General features: G+C 45.6%; 1 protein-coding gene across 4 annotated transcripts in view; it reads left to right on the top strand.

Annotated features, from left to right (window-relative positions):
- Positions 1 to 22,498, top strand: part of poe (E3 ubiquitin-protein ligase-like protein poe) — a 567,105-nt gene that overhangs the window by 435,946 nt on the left and 108,661 nt on the right. For all 4 annotated transcript variants that reach the window (XM_075878938.1, XM_075878937.1, XM_075878939.1 and 1 more), the window contains 3 exons: positions 8,428 to 8,658; positions 10,089 to 10,333; positions 13,658 to 14,047. In XM_075878938.1, the coding sequence (XP_075735053.1) occupies positions 8,428 to 8,658; positions 10,089 to 10,333; positions 13,658 to 14,047 (866 nt within the window). The remainder of the gene's footprint in view (positions 1 to 8,427; positions 8,659 to 10,088; positions 10,334 to 13,657; positions 14,048 to 22,498) is intronic.

Raw genomic sequence — 22,498 nt, 5'->3', positions numbered from 1 at the left:
AGTTGTATTAATGTAGCAGTTGTCATAGCTTATGTTCGTTTGATCTTCATTGATATTACATGGGTTACCATTGTGCCAGCATGCTGTTTCAAGTCACGTGACCAAAGAAAAACTGTGCTAAGCTAGACTATATAATGACAGCTTTTAGGGTCAGTCTTTTACTATGTATACTTCTTACCAACAAATTTATTTTAGTTTCTTACTATATTACTATTTTTGTTTACTATTTGTGTTGTGTGGCAACTAAAACTAGTTTCTCTATTTTAGCACGCAACATACTGAAATTCCGCACACGTACATAATTATTCATACCAATTTCAAAACTTCTGATGAAGTGGTGTGATATTCAAATCCTTGTGAATGAAGTCAAATCTTCAGAGTTTTGAATATTTGCACACCACTAATTATCACTAGTACATGCTTGGTAGCAAAATCAATGCACTGCATACCTCTCCTGTGCGAACTTTCACTCAGAACAGGTTGAAGGTCTTTGGTCTATGCACAAGTGGGGCTAGAGCCTAGCTTCAGTCCCACCTGCACATTGTTGTGCCTGTCGCGGGAGTAATTGCAGCAATGACTGGTTTGAGCGAATAAAGCAATCAAGCTTGGTCAATGAGCAACACGTTATTGTTCCACAATAACTCATTAACGTTGCTTAGAGGTACACCCCACCCTACTTAGAAAAGAAAAGGTAAGGCTCACTTTGGTTGGTCAGCAGCTAGAGAGTCCTTTGGTGATGTTGGTGATCGCTGGCACAGGAGAGGCTCTCTGTTTGGTCCGATATTTATCACCTTTCATCGTACTCCCACATGAGGGTGGTTCCTTTTGCCGGAGTCTAGTACCCTTTACCCCCAGCAGAGAAGCAAGTATTAGCATGCAGTGCCAAACAGGGCAATCGAAGGGACTGTTGGAAATGGGGCAACGATGCTCCCTCTCTGCGTGGCTTGTTGGGTCCTGCTTGCAGTCCACAAGGTGAACCATACCTCAATTCTGACACAAAAGCAACATGGACTGGTAAGTTGTTTGTTGGCGGTCATTTGTCTGCTCATTCACTGTCAAAATTGTACTGAGGTTCACTTGTTATGCAAGACCAGCTTGCCCAGATTTGCATATTAGTGTAGAAGTTGTGGTGTCTCGCCATGGAGAGCTCTGCTCTCGGAGCGAAAGGACGCAGCAGACGCAGTCAAAACAAACCAAACACATTTTATTTGATTACTTTTAAAACAACGATATCACGATATCGCCAGCGTGATATCGGTGATGGAGATCACGAGGAAAATTGAGATTCCCCCCGCCGTGTTTCGTGCTAGCCGTGGGTGGATGGAGCGCATGATGCGAAGGAACAGATTTTCTTTGAGACGCCGAACCACGATATGTCGAAAGCTGCCAAGTGATTTTAATAACAAACTTGTTGCTTTTCAGCAACGTGTGCTGCATTTTCGCAGACTCAACAGCTACGATTTCGGCCAGATCGGCAACGCTGATGAGACGCCCGTTTTTTTCGATAAGCCGAGAGCAAGCACTATTAATGAGGTAGGAGCCTGGGAAGTGAGGGTGAAGACGACAGGGTGCGAGAAGCAACGTGTCACAGTCATGCTATGCATTACAGCTGATGGCCGCAAGCTTCCACCAGAAACCAATTTTGCCGCCAAGCGATAGTGGATCGCCTTCCTGCTACGGTTTTGGCTACATCCACTACACTAGCTCTCAAACCACTTGATGTGAACAACCAGTCGCTAATTCAACATGGTGGCAAAGGCCTCGGCGGTGACTCATAACGACGCTATCATGAACTACTCGTGCAGCACGGCGTGCTGCGTGGGTAGTTCACGATTGCATCGTAACCCTACATAATTCTGAAGAAGAAAAACCTGCCGAAAAATGAGTGTTTTCCGAAACAGCAACTGTGACTTCGTCGTGATCGCCCCGCCGCGGTGTTCTTGTGGCTAAGGTACTCTGCTGCTGACCCGAAGGTCGCGGGATCGAATCCCGGCTGCAGCGGCTGCATTTTCGATGAAGGTGGAAATGTTGTAGGCCCACGTACTCAGATTCAGGTGTACTTTAAAGAACCCCCAGGTGGTCGAAATTTCCGGAGCCCTCCACTAACGGCGTCTCTCATAATCATACGGTGGTTTTGGGACGTTAAACCCCACATATCATTCAATCAATCATGACTTCGTCGGGATTCCAGGAGGTATGACACCAGGGCAGCAACCTTTGGACGTCTCGGTAAACAAGTCGTTCAAGGCCCTCCTTCGACAGGAGTACAAAGAGTAGATCCGGAACCCTGAACGAAAAAAAAAAACACCGACAGTAAAATTGCAGAAAGCGTACCCGTCCACCGTGGCAACATGGATTTTGGACGCGTGAAGTCGCGTTGTCGCGAAGTCATTCAAGAAATGTTGTATCACCAACAACTTGGACGGCACCGAAGACAATCTACTGTGGGACACATAGTGTGACAGCTCGAATGGTGTGATGGACTTGAGCGGTGCAACGGACTCGAGCGGCAGTGATAGTGACTGACCTGATGCACTAGTGGTCGGTTCACTGTGTGAACCTATTTTTCTTTTCATATTTTTTTTTGTTAAATTAAAATGAGATTTCTTGCGTCAACATCGTCGATATATTGTCGCAAAAAACGGGGCTGTACGGTCATTTTTCGATTTTTCGAATTTAAGCACCCTTCGTTACTTTGAGTATCGCAATCGTGAAAAAAAAAGGGGTGCTTAGAATTGAGTAAATACGATAGTTAGAAATCTAGAATCATTATCGCAAAAAGTAATACAGAAAGTAGTAATACACTTGACATTCATGTTCACATGTACAGTTGGCTAGAACTTCAACTAGTTTGTGCAGCGGCCACTTTTTTTACTCTCAGCGCCATATTATGGAAAAAAGTTAAAAAAAATTGCTTCCTGGACATGTGCTTTATGGGCATACACGTGTCCTCATCTTTTTTTAAACTTAATGCAGTCATATGGGAAAGATACACAGAAAAAAACTGGAACTCATGCACAATACTCGAAGATTTGGCCGACTGTACCGCAGATTTTATGCTGATTTCATTTAAATGTTCTCGTCGCAATATTGATGAAAACTTTCACTATATATTGTCCCGCACGTCCCACGAAAAAGACGAAGGCAACAGCGCATACGCGCATCTACATGCTTTTATGCAGAATGCAACAACGAGAAAGACGAGGAACTCTCTCACGCGTGCGGTTAATAAAAAGTTCGCTCGCCATGGTCGCCGGCCCGACCAAATGCCTGTTGGTGCCGCCGCTCAAAACACTGCCGTTTCCGAAAACTCTTTACGGCAAATGATTAGGCGAATCCTGCGGGAAGAGCTGCGGGCCCTCGGCCTTCCGTCTACCGAGCCTCCAGTCGTGCGCCAGGAACTACGCAAATCGTGCGCCAGGAACTACGGCAAGCCTTTCCATCACTGGCGCCACCACCCGAACCATGTCCACTGACCTATGCTGATGCCGTCCGCCGTCATCCGCCTGCCCCAGAAGAAGCACCCTTTCAGCCACGGCCCGTTACCTTGCCGTGGTGGCAGCGGGAACCTGTGCGGCGTACACCAGTACGTCGGACCGACTTGAGGCGCACAGCCGACCACCGACCCCTTTGTTTCCACTGCGACAAACCAGGCCACATGTCGCGCTACTGCCGTCATCGAGAAGCCCGGTTTAGAAACTTTTCCGTCCCACTTCATTTTATTTTGAAGACCCTCGTGACCATGGTGATCACCTGCCGACCAACCAAGCGTCTTCACCAAATCGTCGCTGGAGGTCTCCCTCACCTGCACAGGGTCAGAATTCTCCGAATCACCAAAGATACGCTGACACCATCAGAAATCGCTCCCCAAGCCCGTGCCAGGGAAACTAACTGCCGGGACCTCCGGGGGCAAGGTTGCCAATCGCCGAGACGCCAAAAAGACCCCCTTGCCTCTACACAAAGACGACGTGACGACGGTGATGACGAAGACAACGACAACCACGAGTACTAATGCCATTGAATTTTTACGTGCCGACCTCAGCGTTATTATAGACGGACACTACGTAACAGCACTGGTTGACACTGGTGCTGACTTCTCCATTATGAGACAAGAGCTCGCCGACCGCCTTAAGAAGGTCAAGACGCCATGGAGTGGGCCGAGCATAAGGAGTGCTGGTGGACAGCTAATGACGCCAACCGGTAAATGCACCGCTCGGCTCGTAATCGGCGATTCTAACTTCGTCGCCACTTTTGTCATTTTGTAAAGAGTTGATTTTGGGTATGGTTTTTTTGCGAGAGTACGGTGCTGTCATCAACATTCCAGAACCTATCGTCACCTTTTTCGCCCATCCTTACGTCGACGCCACCACTGAAGAACAACTGCAACGTTTATGTGCAGCCGATGATGTGATGTTCCTGCCGAGATTTTGCTGCCTTGTCGGTGTTATGTGAACGGCCGTGCTGTAATGAGGTGATAGCGGAGCGAATAGACATGCTATTGCTTATGCAAGGTGTTTCAATAGCGAGAGGCGTTCTGGCACTAATTAATGGGCGGGCAGAAGTGCTCATCACCAATTTCAGCAACGAGCGTCGTCACATCCAGAAGGGCACCGCGATCGCCTACTACGACGACGTGGACCAAGCCAGAAATTGCTTCACTTTGCAACCGGACGACGCGACCATCAAACCCTCGACACCTTTGTCTGTCAACATTTGCTCAACCCTGTCACCCTCGGATAAACAGCGCCTACTAGGGCTGATACACCAGTTCAAAAATTGTTTTTCGTGCACGTCGAAAGTCAAGCAAACACGACTGACTCGGCACCCTAAGAATCATCGTTGAAGAAAATACGAGAACGATCCGTCAAAACCCATACCGTGTGGCTCCGAAAGAACGTGAGGAGATCCAAAAGCAAGTTCAGAAGATGCTCCAAGATGACGTAACACAGCCTTCTAAGAGTCCCTGGGCATTCCCCGTGGTATTGGTTAAAAAGGAAGACGGCAGCTTGCGTTTCTGTATAGACTACCGCAAGTTAAACCAAGTAACGAAGAAAGACGTCTACCCACTGCCATGCATAAATGACTCTCTTGATTGGCTGCAGCATGCACGCTATTTCTCATCGATGGACCTGCGAAGTGGCTATTGGCAAATAGAGGTCGACGAGAGAGACCGTGAGAAAACTGCTTTCGTGACGCCCGACGGTCTTTATGAATTTAAAGTGCTTCCATTCGGGTTATGCTCAGCGCCAGCCACTTTTCAGCGCCTAATGGACGCTGTACAATCAGGACTGAAGTGGCAGACATGCTTGGTCTATCTTGACGACGTTATCGTCTTCTCAGCTACATTCGAGGAACACCTAAGTCGATTATTCACAGTTTTACAAGCTATACGTTCAGCTGGCCTGACTTTAAAACCAGAGAAGTGCCACTTTGGTTTTAGCGAACTTTGCTCTTAGGCCACGTGGTCAGCCACGTAGGTGTTCGACATGACCCGGGCAAAATCGAGGCTGTCGCAAAGTTTTCCGCACCGCATGACAAAAGAGCAGTGAGACGCTTCTTAGGCCTCTGCGCTTATTACCGACGATTCATCGCCAATTTTTCGTCTATTGCGGCGCCTTTGACGCGGCTCACACGAGAGGATGTCCCCTTTCTTTGGAGCGAAAAGGAGCAAACAGCATTCAATGAATTACGCCAACGCCTCCAAACACGTCGGGTTCTTGCGCACTTTGACCAGGAAGCGCCAACAGCACTTCACATCGACGCAAGCAATGTAGGCCTGGGCGCCGTACTGATACAATGGCAAGATAACTCCGAGAAAGTGATAGCCTATGCCAGCAGAGCTCTCTCTCGCACGGAAGAGAACTACTCGACTACCGAGAAAGAGTGCCTTGCCGTGGTTTGGGTGGTTCTGAAATTTTGTCCGTATCTGTACGGTCGCTCATTCAAGGTCGTCAGTGATCGCCACTCGCTTTGCTGCCTCACTAACTTGAAAGACCCATCCGGCCATTTAGCACGCTGGAGCCTTCGGCTTCAGGAGTTTGATATGACCATTATTTATAAATCAGGGAAGAAACACACTGACGCAGACTGTCTCTCGCGGTCACTCGTCGAGCCTGCCGCTATTAATGACGAGTCTATGGATGCCGCATTCTTGGGAGTCATCAACGCGACCACTATTTCACAAGAACTGCGCAGTGACCCTGACCTGCTTCCACTTATCGAGTTCTTAGAAGGACGACATGAAGACGTGCCGCGAGTTTTTGCTAGAGGAGTGCCATCTTTTTGTTTAAGGAACGACGTCCTATACAAGAAAAACTTTTCTCCCACCGGCAGCCCATACTTGCTCGTCGTCCCTGCATCACTGCGAAAACAAATTCTGGAAGCCTGCCATGATGAAGTCACCTCCGGTCATCTCGGTTACACTCGAACATTGTCCCGTCTGCAAAACAGTTACTACTGGCCGAACTTACATGCTGCTGTGAAACGTCACGTCTGTGGGGTCTCCCCGAGGCGAACGAGCGCCAGTGTGGGGTCTCGGCAAGGTGAACGAGCGCCTTGCCACGCCACGCTCTTGGAGTGAACGGACACAACAGACGCGGTCGGTACAAAGCACACAACATACATACATTTATTAACTAATTTAGACGACATCGTCTGCCGACGATACATCAATTTTAATTAACACGCTACCATACAAACAACATAACGCAGTGACACACTAAACACACAATAACATGATAAACACACACTAACACATACCCAAGGCGGTGTTGCCAACACCTGACTTTCCACGTGGGACCCCGGCACGAAGCCCGCGGTGCCGAGCACCGGGGACCCACGCAACAGACAACCGTTCGCGGCAGCCGCCACGCGCAGAAGAGGCTCGCTCAACTCTCGCCCACCACCAAGGCCTGCCTTCCGCCAAGGGCCACCGCCGGCGCTACCACTCTACCAGCAGTGGTACTCAAAGCGAACACAACGCCATCTATCGCCCGGCGGTGGTCACCACCGAAACAAAGCCTTGGAGCGAGACACGTGCGCCACGCGGCGCAGACAACTTTACAGGGGGGGGAGGGGGTCAGCTCCCCCACACGTCCAAGCATGTGCCGACTGTCAAAGACGCAAAGCACCACCCGGCAGGCTTATTACATTCCGTCCAAGTACCAGCAAAGCCATTCGCCCAAATCAGAATGGATTTCCTGGGCCCATTCCCAACTTCTACCACAGGGAACAGATAGATCATTGTCGCCACTGATTACTTGTCTCGCTACGCAGAAACTAAAGCCATGCCGAGGGCCACAGCAGCAGAAGCGGCTCATTTCTTCATAGAAAACGTCGTCCTTCGGCACGATGCTCCAACAGTTCTCATCATGGATAGAGGAACTGCGTTCGTGGCAGAACTTTTGGAGTCTGTTCTCAGGCTCAGCGGTACAGCTCACCGGAGAACAACGGCGTACCACCCACAAACAAATGGACTAACAGAGCGGCTTAATAAGACCCTCGCAGACATGCTCTGCATGTATGTTGACACAGAACACAAAAACTGGGACGAAATCTTGCCTTATGTGACCTTCGCCTGTAATACTGCCCGACAGAAAAGTACCGGAATGACGCCGTTTTGTTTAATACACGGGCGCGAAGTCACTACAACGTTGGACACTATGCTGCCGCACGAGTGTGACGACACTCACGCTGACGCCGAAGAATTTGGTCAGCGCGCCGAAGAAGCCCGACAGCTAGCCCGCATGCGTATTTGTCACCAGCAACACTAAGATGCGAAACGGTACGACCTACGGCATAAATTGGTAACCTACAAACCAGGCGACAAGGTATGGGTCTGGATCCAATACGTCGACGCGGACTTTCAGAAAAGCTATTACGACAATACTTCGGCCCATATCGAGTCACCCGACGATTGAACGATATCAACTACGAAGTTATTCCCGACGGCGATCGCAGTTCCAGTCGCCAAAAGCGCTCCACCGAGATCGTGCATGTCTTCCGGATGAAACCCTACTTGTCCAGCTAACTCTCGTTTGTCCTGTGGGTGCCGGTGCATATGTGCGATTTTATAAGTAGAGCGCCTTGGCTGCGCATCGGGACGATGCCATTTTTGGATGGAGGCAAACGTCACGTGCATCTCGCGAAAAAGACAAAGGCGACAGCGATTACGCGCATCTGCACGATTTTATGCAGAACGCAACGAGAAAGACGAGGAACTCTCGCGCGCACGCGGTTAATAAAAAGACCGACTCGCTGCTGTTTTCTCAGCGTCTTCAAATACGACCTCTGTCTTCACGTCGCGACAATATGAACAGTTGCACAATTAGTAATAATAAAATGAAGACCGCATCAAGAATGTGCAATTCTCAAGCAATTATTCTTTTAAATGACTAATGCTGTGAGCATATTGCTTGGTACTTTCAGGTGCAAGAGCAGGGCCTGGTAGACAAGGCTCTGGAAGAGGAAGCAGCTGCTGTAGCAGGTGTGGCAGCAGGCACAGCTAGCGCAGGCACAGCTTCAGCAACATCTGCAAGCACTGGTTCTGCATCAGGGTCAACATCCAGCATGGTGAACCGATCCATACAACAACTTGCCCAGAAGTACTGCTCCGAGTGCAAAACCTCTTTTGATGAGCTGAGCAAAATTGTTCAGAAGGTAATTTCAAATTTCAAAGAATTCTTAAAGAAGTATGGTTTAATATGAACCTACTTAGAGGGGTCCTACAACAGTTCAGCAGGATCTAAGCAAGCTGCCAATCGGTTGTTGAGGCTCCTCAGAACACTTGAGCTAAACATTATAGAGCAGTACGCATCCTGTAATATAGAATTAACTCTCAGTCGACTAGAAATCTTTCTGTTCTCTATGAGTGATGCCATTAACCCAAATGACCGCACTATAAACTTGGTCCAAAGCCATAGGCCTATTTGAACATTGTGGACAGCATAATTACCGCACTCACACAGGATGCTGACAGTGCCCGCACGCACATTCGCAATCACATTGAAAGTAAGCCGCATATTCGAGGAAAAGAAAAAAAGTTCTTAAGGTCATGATGCATGCTGACGGTCAGACGAAGTTTCTTGCCCTCTTGTCATCTCTTCCTAGTGTATCTTTCAGTGTGCTCAATGATGCTAAGGGAGCGAGAATGTGCTTGAAAAGTTCAACAAATTATGTTCGTATTCTGCTGTATTTTTTGGCAGAAAATCTTAGGTGAAATACAGTAGACTCTCGGCAAACAAAAATCTGTTTAAAGGAACTGCTGCTTAAATGGAACAAATGCTTCTGACAAGATTGGTTTCGTTCTTGCATTGTGGGCCCCTGTTCATCTCTCAGTAAACTGAACTCCTGTTAAATGGAACACATTTTACTGGTCCGTTCAAGTTCTGTTTAATGAGACTCTACTGTAAATGCACTAGAAACAAACGCTCCACCACAAGCATTCTCTTTGTGTTTGGCTTCTTACCCCTGTTGCAGCCATGTCTTGAAAATGGTGCTTTAAAGACTCTTTCATCAGCAATTACAAACCACTGTCTGGTGAAAAGAGTTCATTTTCCTGTTTTTGGCTGTGTAGATAACCAAGCGTGTTAAGGTAAGCATGTTCTTTAATGAACCAGCAATGCACAACTCAAAATTGAAAATGCATATCTTAAATTGTTTTTCAGCCATGCATTCACCCTTGAACACTTTATGCATTAATAAAGCTTTGTATAATTAATGCAGGTGCATGTGATGCTCATTTTGTGTGCTTGTTTGAAGCTCAGTTTAGCAGAAAGCAGGCAAATGTTTGTTTACGAGTAAAAACTGATTTCACCAAGTGCTCTGAAAAAGGAATTTGATTGTTGAGGTCATTGCCTGTCTACAAAGGAAGAGTGCTGGAGAGTTAGGTTCAATGACCCAATGATTGGGAGACCAGGTCCATTGAAAAGGGAGAAGAAATTTGTTTAGATTGCTAAGAGAATGCAGGCCAATCTTGGTGTGCGTGATAGGCTATTGACTCAACGGAGAGAAAAGGTAGTGCCACATGGTTGCTACAGTGTAAAGTATAAAAGCAGTGCAGTTGAACCTTTTTTTAAATCTTTTTTTAGATCTTGGCTTCACGAAAGGAACTTGTTGAGTATGAGCACAAGCAGAAGGACAGCAGAAAAGCCCAAGCAGCAACCCCAAGTTCAACAGCTGCTATTCCAGTGAGAAATGAATTTCCATCACCTGGCAGCTTCAGCCTACCAGCAAGCAATAAGCAGTCTTCTGGGAGATGCTATGGTTGCGCCAGTGCAGCAGTGGATCACTGCATCACCTTACTGAGGGCTTTGGCTACAAGTGTTCCATACAGGTGAAATTGAGGGCAATTTTGTGGACACAAATAGTTATCCCTGTTTATCAATCATTTTTTCTACATTGTCCTTTGTTTTGTATTTTCTAAATAGTCGTCTGAAGGGACTACCGTATTTACTCGCGTAATCCTCACACTCGCATAATTCTCGCACCCCCCACATCGCCCAACAAAAATACGATTTCTTTTTTTCCTCGAGTAATTATCGCACCCCCGAAAGCTGCCGCAATAAAGTCGTCTGCTCGTTCCAGCCAAAGATGATGATGGCACGCACCATCTCTTAAGCATCAAGCATACTATTTCACGGATTTTCAATTCAATCTAAACCAAGCCGAAGTGGCCAGTGTGCGTTGCGGCGTTTTGTATGTTGTGTCGGTAATTTTGGCACGTTATGGGGCGATACTGAAGCTACACGGCTGCTTCAAGTTGCAAGTGATGGATCATGCACTAAACAACGGCAACAGGGCCGTCGTTTGTCTACGAGTTTTGTGTTCACTACTGGTGACGGCAGCTGAAAGCCACCAAGACCCATTGGGCCTGCCCTGTGCATAAGACTGGGATTGATGGTAAACTTTATTTCTTCAGAAGGAAACTGCGGACGATTCTGTTAAATAGCTATCGGCCCAATATTGACGTCCTACGCTTACCTTTTGAGGGCTCCTGTTGAGCGACGAACACAACCGCTACGCCCGCAACGCCCACAAGCTTTGTGTATGGCATTCTAATTCTCGACCATTTGCTTCCACTTTTTGTCTCTCAAATAAATCTTGCCTTGTGTTGAACCTCTGCTTTTATTGTTGAGATAAGTTTTAATTAGTACTTCTTAAAGCTTGCTGTTAATTGCTGGTGTGAGAATCCCGATTTGTGGCCACTTTGTTTTCTTTTTCGCTCTGTACGTTTTCGTGGAAAGTTTTCCCCCCGTAATACTCGCACCCCCCAACTTTGCACCGATTTTACGGCAAAAAAAGCGCGAGGATTATGCGAGTGAATACGGTAAATGGAAAATGATTGTTCCAGGCTTGTGCGAATAGTAAAATTTGAGTTCAAAGTAATTGGTGACTCGGGTCAGATCATTTCGAATCAAATTTCAATAGTGTCACATATTATAAAGAAAAAATGAGTATATTTGTCATGACCCAACTAACCTGCTCCATATATATTTTTTTTTTAATTGAAACAAGGCAACTGCAAATACCATTCTTTTTGGTTCAAAGAAAATGGAAGCAACTTTGAATAGTAGCGGGATTTGGTTTCAGTAGAGTGCAAGTGATAACCTATAAAATATGTTGCATTTTATAATTTGCTATATTTGGAGCATATAAGCTGCCATTACACGCTTATAGTGGGGCTTTGCAACAGTGCGGATTTTTTTTAGAAATTTGTATTCACGGCTGGGCACATTTTCACTGCAGTGAAACAACCTTTACAAGAGGGTCACATGCATATTAAGATGCTTATTCGTTCATTTCGAATACACTCAAACCTTAATATATATAACAAACCTTGAACCCATATATAACAAAATATCGGCTCTAACGAAGTAAATGAAGAATAATATTGAAATATATATAGTGTTAGGAATAAACCTTTATAACAAATCTTTGGGTATAACGAACTTATTTCGTATAAGATGCAACTTTGTTATAATGAGGCTTGAGCGTACTTCCAGTAATATAAATTTGAATCAAAGCTAATTTGAGTACTATAATATTAGCTCATTAATACATTAATATTTGATTGCATCAATATTCAAAGTGCTCGAATATTTGCACAAGTCTAGATTTTTCTCATTTAAGTAAATTACTTTCACATTTCCAAAATTGCTGTGTAACGAAATCACATAATGAAGTTTACAACAATGAAACATTTTCCTGACCCCCTGCAAACAGCCATTGGATTAAATGCATCCCAGTTTTCTCAACAAAGAATACTGTGCTCAAGATTTAAAGGCTCGTGTGCCTTCGCAGGTAGTCATTTTGATCATATGTACAGATTTTCATGTGAAGTAAAGCTGATGTACAGTAAAACTTCGTTAATTCAAAGTCTCTGGGCCGAAAAAAATCTTTGAACTAAGCGGGTTTTCGAATTAATGAAACACAAAAAAGTGGGATGCAAGGAACTAAAATTATCTGAAGTAATCAAGGCTGGTCGTTTGCTCAGCTGGCTAGTTTGCGGCTCTAAGGGTTGTGTTTTCAAGAAATGCTTGATCCCCATTTTTCTGTAAATAGGGGGAATGGTAGGCCTCGCTGCAGCCATAAAAAAAAGTCAAGACACAGTCTCGCCAAGAGAACACTGCCTCTCCATCCAGGTACACTTTTGGCACCATTTTTTTTTTACGTGTTGAGAGTGCAGCCTGTAGAAGCCCCCACCTTCTTGGGGGGAGGGGGGTGGCACAAGCCGCGCTCTGATCGACTCCGGCGGCTGCGACGGCAACAACCAGCAGAGACTGTCCATATATTGCTATCGCAATAAAAGAAACCATTTTCGCGGAAAACAAGACATCTTCACTGCAACACAGTAGTGACATGCAGCAGCATGTCACCTGCTCTTTGCAGCGTCAACAGGTCACGTTGCAACCATTTGCCCATTCTTTCTGGTGAAATAAAGAATTTAATCGTGACCAGTGTGACGAAATCGGCGATGTGCTTTGACTGGAAAACATGATCATTGAAGCTTTCAAACTTAGTTTTCGATGTAGGCGTTGCAGGCAAGAACTCCGCCAAAAGTGCAAGTGCACCAAATCGCTGGAACAACTGGCAATCTGGGGTTCGCATACATCGTGAATTCCACCAGACTATCCTTTGTCTTTATGCTTCCAGAAAAAGTGGGTAAATTATGATGCACTGATGCTACGAGAAGCATGCAATTTGCTGCCTGCATGTCACAGCCGTGCTGCTGTGAGGTTTGTCTTTACTGCAGACAGACCACATTTCAGCTAACTACAGGACCTTTCTTTAAAATTTTTAATGCTGGAAGTAGCCAGGCGGGGGTGCTTTAGCTGCCACTCATTAGTATCGCTGTATTGCAATGCCTTGTAGCTCTGAGAGGTTGTTTCCGCGGATTTGAGGTAAAATCGGAATCGGGAATTAGCACATGGCACCTCAACTTCGCTAATTAACCGAACTGGTGCTGACCGCCACTTCTAATTATGCACTCATACTTGCGTTGCAAAATACGGGACCATAGAAATAGTTTGAATTTAGCAGGATTTCAAAATAACAGAATTTGAATTAATTAGGTTCTACTGTATTCCTCTTAAAAAAAAGCAGTTCATCATAAAATATCTAAATGTCCTTTTGGTTTTGGTTTTGTGTTTATATACAGGCAACTTCTGTGTGAGCGGGGCTTGATAGGGGAGCTGGTGGAGCACAACCTTCGTCAAGGCTGGTCACAGGTTGGCCAGTTGGTGTGCCTGCTAACGCGAGACAACCTCCAGGCCACCGACCACCTCAATGGATTGCTGATGGAACGCATATCACTTGCCCTACTTCGTGGTGGGCAGGCACCCTCCCTACGCCAGCAAGCCTGCCTTGCCCTATTACCTGATGCTACCACACCACCTGATGCAACAGAAGGAGACAGCAGGGAGGCATTGCCAACCCCACCACCAGTCGTAGTTGGTGTCCCTGACTTGCCAGCTGCAGTACGCCATGAGGTAGCCTTGTTGGCTCTTTCGCTGAAGAAGGACGACTCTTGCTGGGAGCAGCGACTAAGGTACACTCATAACGTGTAGCTGTCTTCTTTAATTATCTTCGGTATCGGAAGCTGCTTGGGCTTTTTAGAAACGAGTACAAATGACTTGTTTTGAGGCATTGTCTGTTTAGTTTTGCTTAGAGCTGTGTGAATACTGAAGTTTTGGGTGCAAAGCGAATTCAAATATTGAAGTGTGAGTGCGAATAAAATGCAATATTTCTAGAATATTTTTCGAATACAGTAAACTCTCTTTAAATGAAACTTGAAGGGACCAGGAAAATGTGTTCCGTTTAACAGGAGTTTCGTTTACTGAGAGATGAACAAGGGTGGAGAATCCTAAGGGGGGACGTGGTTCTTAGGGCTCTGTCATTTATTTTTAAACCAAGTGTGACAAAAGTTGGCATGCTTACTTAGTTTGTTCTCCGGATTCTAAAAATGTAGTTATTTTTTCTGTAGCTTCATTAGTTAATTAAATAACTAAGATAACAATTTCTATTGTTCTTACTATAATAGAAAAATACCCACCTGTCAAAAAATTTTAAATAACATAGGGTTTGACAGTAGAAAGCATAAGACATGCAACATAAGAAGCACTTTTTCGAATGGGTCATTATTTCTTACTTTACAGTAAACTAAGCTTCACAGCCCTGAATGTGGCCACTGTGTGGTCACACAAAAGACTAGTTTGGAAAACTTGCATCAAGAGAAATCAAAATCTGCTTCCTATGTTGTGTGCTCCAAACATATAGCTTCATGCTGCAAAATAAAATATTCTGCTATCTGTAATAGTTTCATACATATTGCAGTAATTTTCATGCAGGGTGTACAAAATTGCCATTTTGAGAAAATGAAGACAACGAAGAATTCTAACATTTTTAACAGTAAAAATGTATGCACTTATAATTACATAGCCATTGACATATAAATGAATGCTAGAAAGCATAAGGAGTGTAATGCTGCAAGCTGATCGAAAATTGAACAAACACTTCTCGAATTACAGCAGAGTAAAGTTCATTGCATGTAACCAAACACAGAAATTTTATATTAAAATAAAAAAATGAAGCTGCCCAATAAAAATAGGCTCCCAGCATTGTTTTTTGTGCACATTTAGCTACATTGTGCAAAAACAATTACAGCTCTAGTTGTCCTAGGTCCACTTTTACCGAACAAGCAAAAGAAAGTGGTCAAAATCTGTGCTTTGAGAATAATGCTGTTAAAACTTAATTTCACCGTTCCGAGGGAAAAATATCATGGCACACATACTTTTAGTCAGTTAATATGCACTGGAAATGTAATAGGACTGATTGTTTATACAAGCGTGTCGTTTCTTCTAGTCCTGTAGCAAGTTGTCGCCGTGTGCTCGTCTGCCACGAGGCCGCTTATCAGTTCGGTGACTGTACTGACAGCGATGTGCGACAAATGTGCGTGCGTCATTCACGATCTGTCGAATAACGCGGCGATGTTTTCCGGCTTGTCCAGAATAAGTTACCCGTAAGTGTCGCGAACCAAAGTTGCTCCCTCGCTCATCAATTTCGAGGCTACACGAGTGCCGAGGTGTTAGTTTCCTTTTCACGTAAGACTGCCGCATTTTCGAGCGGAGATCGCGACACCGTTGCAAACACGTCGTTAAAAGCAGTCTACCTGTTGCCAGTAGCCTCCATTGCGAGGGCCGCGAGCATGTTCACTGTGAACCCTTTGACTTTCCGTTGTTGGTCGACGCGCGGCGTACTCCACTCTGACGACCCGTTGCGCAGTTCAAGGTCCTTTCGTCAGGCGGGGGGAACCACAACATTGGCGAGTTCAGCGATAAGACTGCACTTTCATTCCGTCACTACAAAGATTGATTTCTCTGGTAGCTTCACTTCTGCTTTTTACTTGCCGTCCTCTAACTGATGAGGCTGCAAAACACAGCCGTTCTCAGTAACGTTGTCGGCAACCAACGGGCTCGTACGTGAGTTAGGCCTACACAGGTGACTCGGCGACCGCCGTTGACCGCGTCGAGTTCATTATCCTCGTTGCCCTGTGTCATAGCGGGGATCTTTCTGACGTTAATAGCGAACGAACCACTGCCACACCTGCTTCACAAATTACTGTAGCACGGAACTTCTTTACTGCCGCTAGCAGTCAGTAGCACCATGACAAAATGGTGCATGTCCGTGCGCATCACCATGGTGAAGCAGACGCCGAAAGCGCCCCTTGGCCAATCGGATATCTAAATTTGGTCATGTGCCCCAAGCAGCCAATTGAATCGCGTGGTAGTGCTTCTCTATGACGCGTTTTTGCTAAAACACCAATGAGCGAGGTGAGCCAGTGGTGGCAGAAAATTGAAGATGAAGAACGACCCTTCCAAACGAGACCAAGATGAACACGATAGCTCGTGTGTAACGGCAGCAGTTTGGCGCGGAAAAAGCACGATTTTAGCGTCAATTTGCGCTCACATTCATTTCACAGGGATGTTATAAATTGATTTTGCGCCAGAAATAATGACGCGAGAAGCTAAAAACTTCTCAGATAAGTGCAAAAATAGCTCACAAGAGTGGAAACTTGGGCTAGTTGGTGCGTAGTCATATTTGCAAGATGTTTCAGCGCGCGAACAAAGGAAAAAGGACAGGGTAGACAGAAAGAGCGCTGTGTCTGTCTGTGACAGCGCTCTTTCTGTCTACCCTGTCCTTTTTCCTTTGTTCGCGCGCTGAAACATCTTGCAAATATGCAAAAATAGGCGCAGATTTCGAAAATTTCAGCTTCAAGAAGTCGATTTTTTTTTGTGATTTTTGGCCTTCTAAGACTCGTGTCCCCCTTAAGTATGAAACCAATCGTGCTGACGACAGTTGTTTCATTTGGGCAGCAGTTCCGTTTAACAGATTTCAGTTTAGTGAGAGTCTACTGTAGTTCAAAGCAAAATCTCGTGGGGTAGGAGCTTGTGGAAAAAATTTCTAAGCATTTTCTTGTGCGATATAGAAACATAAAAGTGTTTCTTTTTGCTAGGTTAATGAAGCGCTGGCAAGGTGGTACTTCATACTTGTGTTATCAAGAATGAGGCAATACAGGGGCTAAATTGTGTTAGTACATTGTTGCCTACTACATTTTACATTGTGAAAGGCAAAGATGCTACGTATTCGTACAGCCTCTCCTGCTCTTTCAACTCCTGTAGAAGCCCAACTGATGTGGCATACCGAGTTAAGAGTTCTAAATTTGCCTTGTACACATTAACATAACAAGAACATTAGAAATTTCCGACAATAAAAATCTTCGGTGTCTGATTTTTCAGGCTTCATGCCCAAATTTCAGGAAATAGCATTGAGCCTCAACCTTTACATCTGCCACATCTATCATCTCTATGTTGGAACCTGTGTTTTCTCGAGCAACGCCTCCTAGAAAAGCTATGCCTGGAACGTCGCTCTCTTTTCAATTGGGAGCTTCCTGCCAGCACGCAATCTCGGAGGCCATACTACGTCCTGCCTTGTGTTGCGACCGGCCGCCGTGTTAGACCGCTCGCCTTCGTACCGCTCTGTCACGAGACATCACGGCTGCTCGGAGGCAACTGTGAGAGCATTGCCGTGTTCACATGGGGCGGTCGTCTGAGACGCTCGCCTTCGTACCGAGGGAGAGGGTAAAATCAGAGAGTAGGGCAGCGCATTCGCGGCTCACGTTCCAGGAATTATTTTTTTTAGGAGGCGTTGTCTTGAGTCAATACATTTTCAACTGTTGTGGAGCCTGAAAGGGAGCTTTGCCGCAATATTAGGCTGTGCAGAGATGAAGCATATTATAAGTCTTAAGCATTATATAAGTCTTTCAATTAGATGTTGACTGCATTTGTCGTTGAGATGTTCGAATAGCTCGAATAGTAAAAATTGCAGCGTGAATAAAATCAAATAGCAACTATTATTAAAGATATTTGAAATTTTAAATTTCGTACACCCCTAGTTTTGCTAATATTCACAAGAAGTGATGGCACTATTACAGTGTTTAGAAAAACTAGGTGTAGTAAGCTTAATGAAGCTAAAGGTTTGTTGGTTTATGGAGTTTTGAAATCCACTCAGGCTAAGAGAGGTGCTATAGTGGAGGGCTCTGGTGAACTTCTAAGGGCCACAGGAGGTTGAAACCATCAAAAATCGCTTAGTACACTGACCCCTTTGGCATTTTTCCTCCACGAGGATGTAACCATCTCGACCAGGATTGAATTCGCGGCATTCAGTTCTCCAGCTAAGCACTGTTAATACTGGGCCAGCATGACAGCTAGGGAAGCTAAAGTGTGGGCAGCACCTTGTTTAGTACTATTGAAACTTTAAACTACTTTAAGCAGAACATTAGGTATATTTTAATAGCAGACGATTTCAACAACGAAAACAACAATCATTATATTTGGGCAAGTTAAGGCTCAAAGCAAAGTTAGGTGTAAGTTATATGTGCAGTAAGACCATTTGGGAGTGAATCAATTGTCAAGCTGAGATATCGCTCACGAATGGTCGACATAATAGACATTTTGTTTGAACGGGGTTCTGACCATCCACTTTTGTTGCTCTGCACACACTTCTGTTATTGTGATATGCTGATTCATTTTGTAACTCTCAATTCAGGAAAAATCTTGCTCTCGAAACAGTACTTCAAATATGTTGTATTTTAAACACTGCTCATTGTGCTGAAAAATAATGAACATTTAAAATTGGCACACAAATATAAACAAACTCGGCAAGTTTTAATAAAAACCCATCAGGAAATTTGTAAAACGTCGTCGCTGATCCCCCAATATAGGAATCGGCTTAACATGAAAGTGAAACATGTCTTTACTGAGGTAGTTGAGCATTTATTGTGCATTGTTTCACTTACAGCAACAAATCGAAAAGGCATGTTAGGAATGGCAAGCAGCTAGAAACTTGCAGCGCACACCTCAAGCAGAAAGCATGCAGGAAATTAGCATACACAGGATGAGCACAAACTACCGTATAAACCGGAATATAAGTCGAGATATTTTCAATAATATAATAAGCTAAAGTCGCCCCTCGTCTTATATAGTGGTGTCTAGCCGAAAGTGCGCCGCTGTCTGGCAACATGTGCCTTGCACGTGCTTGAGAAGCTGGACGCGACCATATCCGCATCCAAATCCAATCGCAAGCTGCTTTTTTTTTTCTCTCCGTCTGTTTTCTTTGTGTTCGTGATTTGCTTCTGAATTGTTCTGAGTTTTCGCTCCGCTTGACATTGCGCTGCATTTTGAGTGGTCTTTTCTTTTTCTTTTTTTTTCGTTCACTGATAATGAGTAGTGGTGCGAGGAGGCAGTACTTAGTTGCGTTTAAACTAGATGTTGAGTTCGCAGAAGCGAACGGGAATATGGCTGCTCAGCGCCGCTTTGGTGTATCGGAAAAAAGAGTGCGCTATTGGAGGGCGCATAAAGGGAAGCTGCAGATGTGCGTTCCTCGAAAAATGTCGTTTCGTGGACGAAGTGCTGTTCATCCGCAGCTGGAAGATAAGCTAGCGGACTTTGAGCGGGAAGTTTGTGCGCGCTTGCTGCCATTGACCGTAGATACCATTCGTAAGAAAGCCGTGGAACTCTCTCGAGAAGCTGGGCTCACAAGAGAAGAGTTTCGTGCACCAAACTCTTGGGTATGTCGAGTTACGCGGCGCAAACGATTTTCTCTCCGGCAGCGCGCATCCATCCATCAAAAGTTGCCGGAGGAGTTCGAGGACAAGCTCATAAACTTTCAGCGCTTCGTGAACCGGCTTCGTGAGCAGAACGACTACATGATGGGGCAGATTGGCAACGCCGATAAGACCCCCGTGTGGTTTGACATGCCTTCGTCGACCACAATCACGCAGCGCGGCGCCAAGGATGTGAAGCTGTTGTTCACTGGCAACGAGTACTTGCGCTTCACCGTCATGCTGGCATGCACGACAGATGGTAGAAAGCTTCCGCTCTTCATCATTTTCAAATGCAAGACAATGCAGAAGGAAGTGTTCCCACCCGGTGTTGTCGTTTGCATCAACAAAAAGGGATACATTGACGAGGGCATGATGCTCGAATGGATACGAGTAGTCTGGAACTGTCAGCCAGGTGGACTGCTGCGTCTTCGCAGCATGCTGGTGTTGGATGCGTTTCGTGGTCACTTAACCGACACAGTGAAACGCGCACTCGGCGACGGGAAAACAGACCTCGCCGTGATACTAGGTGGTATGACGTTCACCCTCCAGCTGCTTGACGTTGTGCTAAACAAGCCGTTCAAGGACCGAGTGCGGCTGGAATACCAAAAGTGAATGTCCGGCGACAACCTAAAGACACAGACGAGCCGCCTACAGAGGCCTCTGCTTGCAACTGTTTGGGGCTGGGTGCTTTCCTCCTGGCGTTCCTTGCCGGATTTCATGGTGGAAAATGTTTTCAAGAAATGTTGCATCAGTAACCCGCTGGATAGCACTGAAGAAGACGTACTGTGGGAGGCGGCCAGCGACAAACTCTCGTCTTCAGAAGACAGTGGTGCTTCGTCGGACGAGTAGGAGCAGTTGCAATGGTGGTTGAGGGGAGCTCCGAAGATCGGGGTGCGGTGCGCTCGATTCGCAAATAAATGTGATTCGGCAGTTTTGGGTTGTTTTCGCTTTTTTTTTTTTTTTCCCGGTAACCTGAACATGGGGGGTCGACCTATATTCCCACTCGACCTATAGTCCGCCCCGCCACGGTGGTCTAGTGGCTAAGGTACTCGGCTGTTGACCCGCAGGTCGCGGGTACGAATCCCGGCTGCGGCGACTGCATTTCTGATAGAGGCGGAAATGTTGTAGGCCCGTGTGCTCAGATTTGGGTGCACGTTAAAGAACCCCAGGTGGTCGAAATTTCCAGAGCCTTCCACTATGGCATCTCTCATAATCATATGGTGGTTTTGGGACGTTAAACCCCACATATCAATCAATCTACCTATAGTCCGGTTTATACGGTAACAACTGCTCCAGCTCGACACTTAAAGCGCGCTATTCAAATGGAAAAAAAGATGCAGGAAACGTGTGCACAGCTATACACAGGACAAGCGTGAACAACTGTCACAATTCTGTCCGTGTTGCGTGCGAGCAGCACGCTCTTTCGCTAAACGCGGACGTGGCAGGGTGCGAAGCAGTTTTCCTTCCTCCATGCTTTGCACCATGGAGTCCTCAATCAAATTAAGAGTCTGATAAATCCACTCACAGGAGAAACCACGCTCTATGGAGGCGATGCTTTGTGGAGGCGATGACTTTTAGAGCGTGGCTAACGTAAGCCTGTCACGTAATCTTGCCACTTATAACAAAAACGTACTGATCTTTCAAAGCTGTAAGGACTGCCTAACGGCGTATGGTGTATATAAATGGCTTGCTGTTAGCACTCCAGGCAATGAACGCTTTGTAGCGTAGTGGTTAGAGCCGTGCGATTAGAGTGGACAGGTGCTTGCCTTGTGGGTTTTTTTTTTTTCTATAAAATATCTTAGTATATATTTTTCAAACGTCACTTCCGTGACAGAAGTATGTCACCGGAGCTGTGGTGGACCCAGGCATAAAACACTTTCGTGTTAAAAATTATATGTGCCCTATCTCTTCATAAACAAAATTGCTGCTTAACCCCTTCGTTACCACACCTATTCAAATCGATCACCGGTGATCGACGCCTTAGGTCATGGATTTTTACGTGTTTATTTTGTTTCTCGTGCACCCAGCACTTTCTAGTAGTTAGTCTGGCCACTGAACTTTCAGAATCAATTTGAATTTGCCCATTTTAGCAGCATAGTGATTTTTTACAGACCTTTGTGTGAAGCACTGTGCGTGTACTGTGCGGAAAATGCGTTTGGCTGGCAAACTTGACAGAAGTGCATACCCCTCGAGGTTTTGCTACATTAACATCTAAATTTTGTAATAAAAAGAACCTTTGCAAGCCATATATCAAATTAAGATGTCAGCTTCGCAGTCTGACATTGTTGAGCAGTAATAATCACCAGGAATATATACCAGCAATTTAATAGAGAGCTTTTGCTTAAAGGCAGAGAAAATTCATTCTACAAAAAATATTACCAAAGGCCCGCCGCATGTCTAAGGTGTGGAGGTGGCCTTCTTGGCCAGTCTCTAAGAGCTTTGGTTTCGCTTGTATTATTATATCAGACACAGGGCCGCATCTAGTGTCACAAGTTGCTCTTATGGCGTCTGCGTCAGGGGCACATGGGTGTGCACCTATGCTGCAAAAAACACGCGCCACTCTAAAATGTCCTGCAACCCCCACCAGAATTGAGTGAGGACGAGCTTAGAGTCTGAGGATGACAGCACCTCAACTTCAAGTTTTATGACTACGATTTTTTGCATCAGCCTAAGACACCCGCAGCTGTTCTCTCTCTCTCTTTTTTTTTTTACAGCCTCAACTTGTTGCCTCCGCTGCAAGTTCGCAGCGGCTAACATTGGTGCACAATCTCATAGCTACTCAGGTTACGTGCGAGGTCCACACGTCGCTGGGGCGCGGTGTGCGGGCACCAGCTGCAG

Source organism: Rhipicephalus microplus, chromosome X, assembly GCF_043290135.1.
Source record: "Rhipicephalus microplus isolate Deutch F79 chromosome X, USDA_Rmic, whole genome shotgun sequence".
NCBI lineage: Eukaryota > Metazoa > Arthropoda > Arachnida > Ixodida > Ixodidae > Rhipicephalus > Rhipicephalus microplus.
This window is presented reverse-complemented; position numbering and strand designations above follow the sequence as displayed.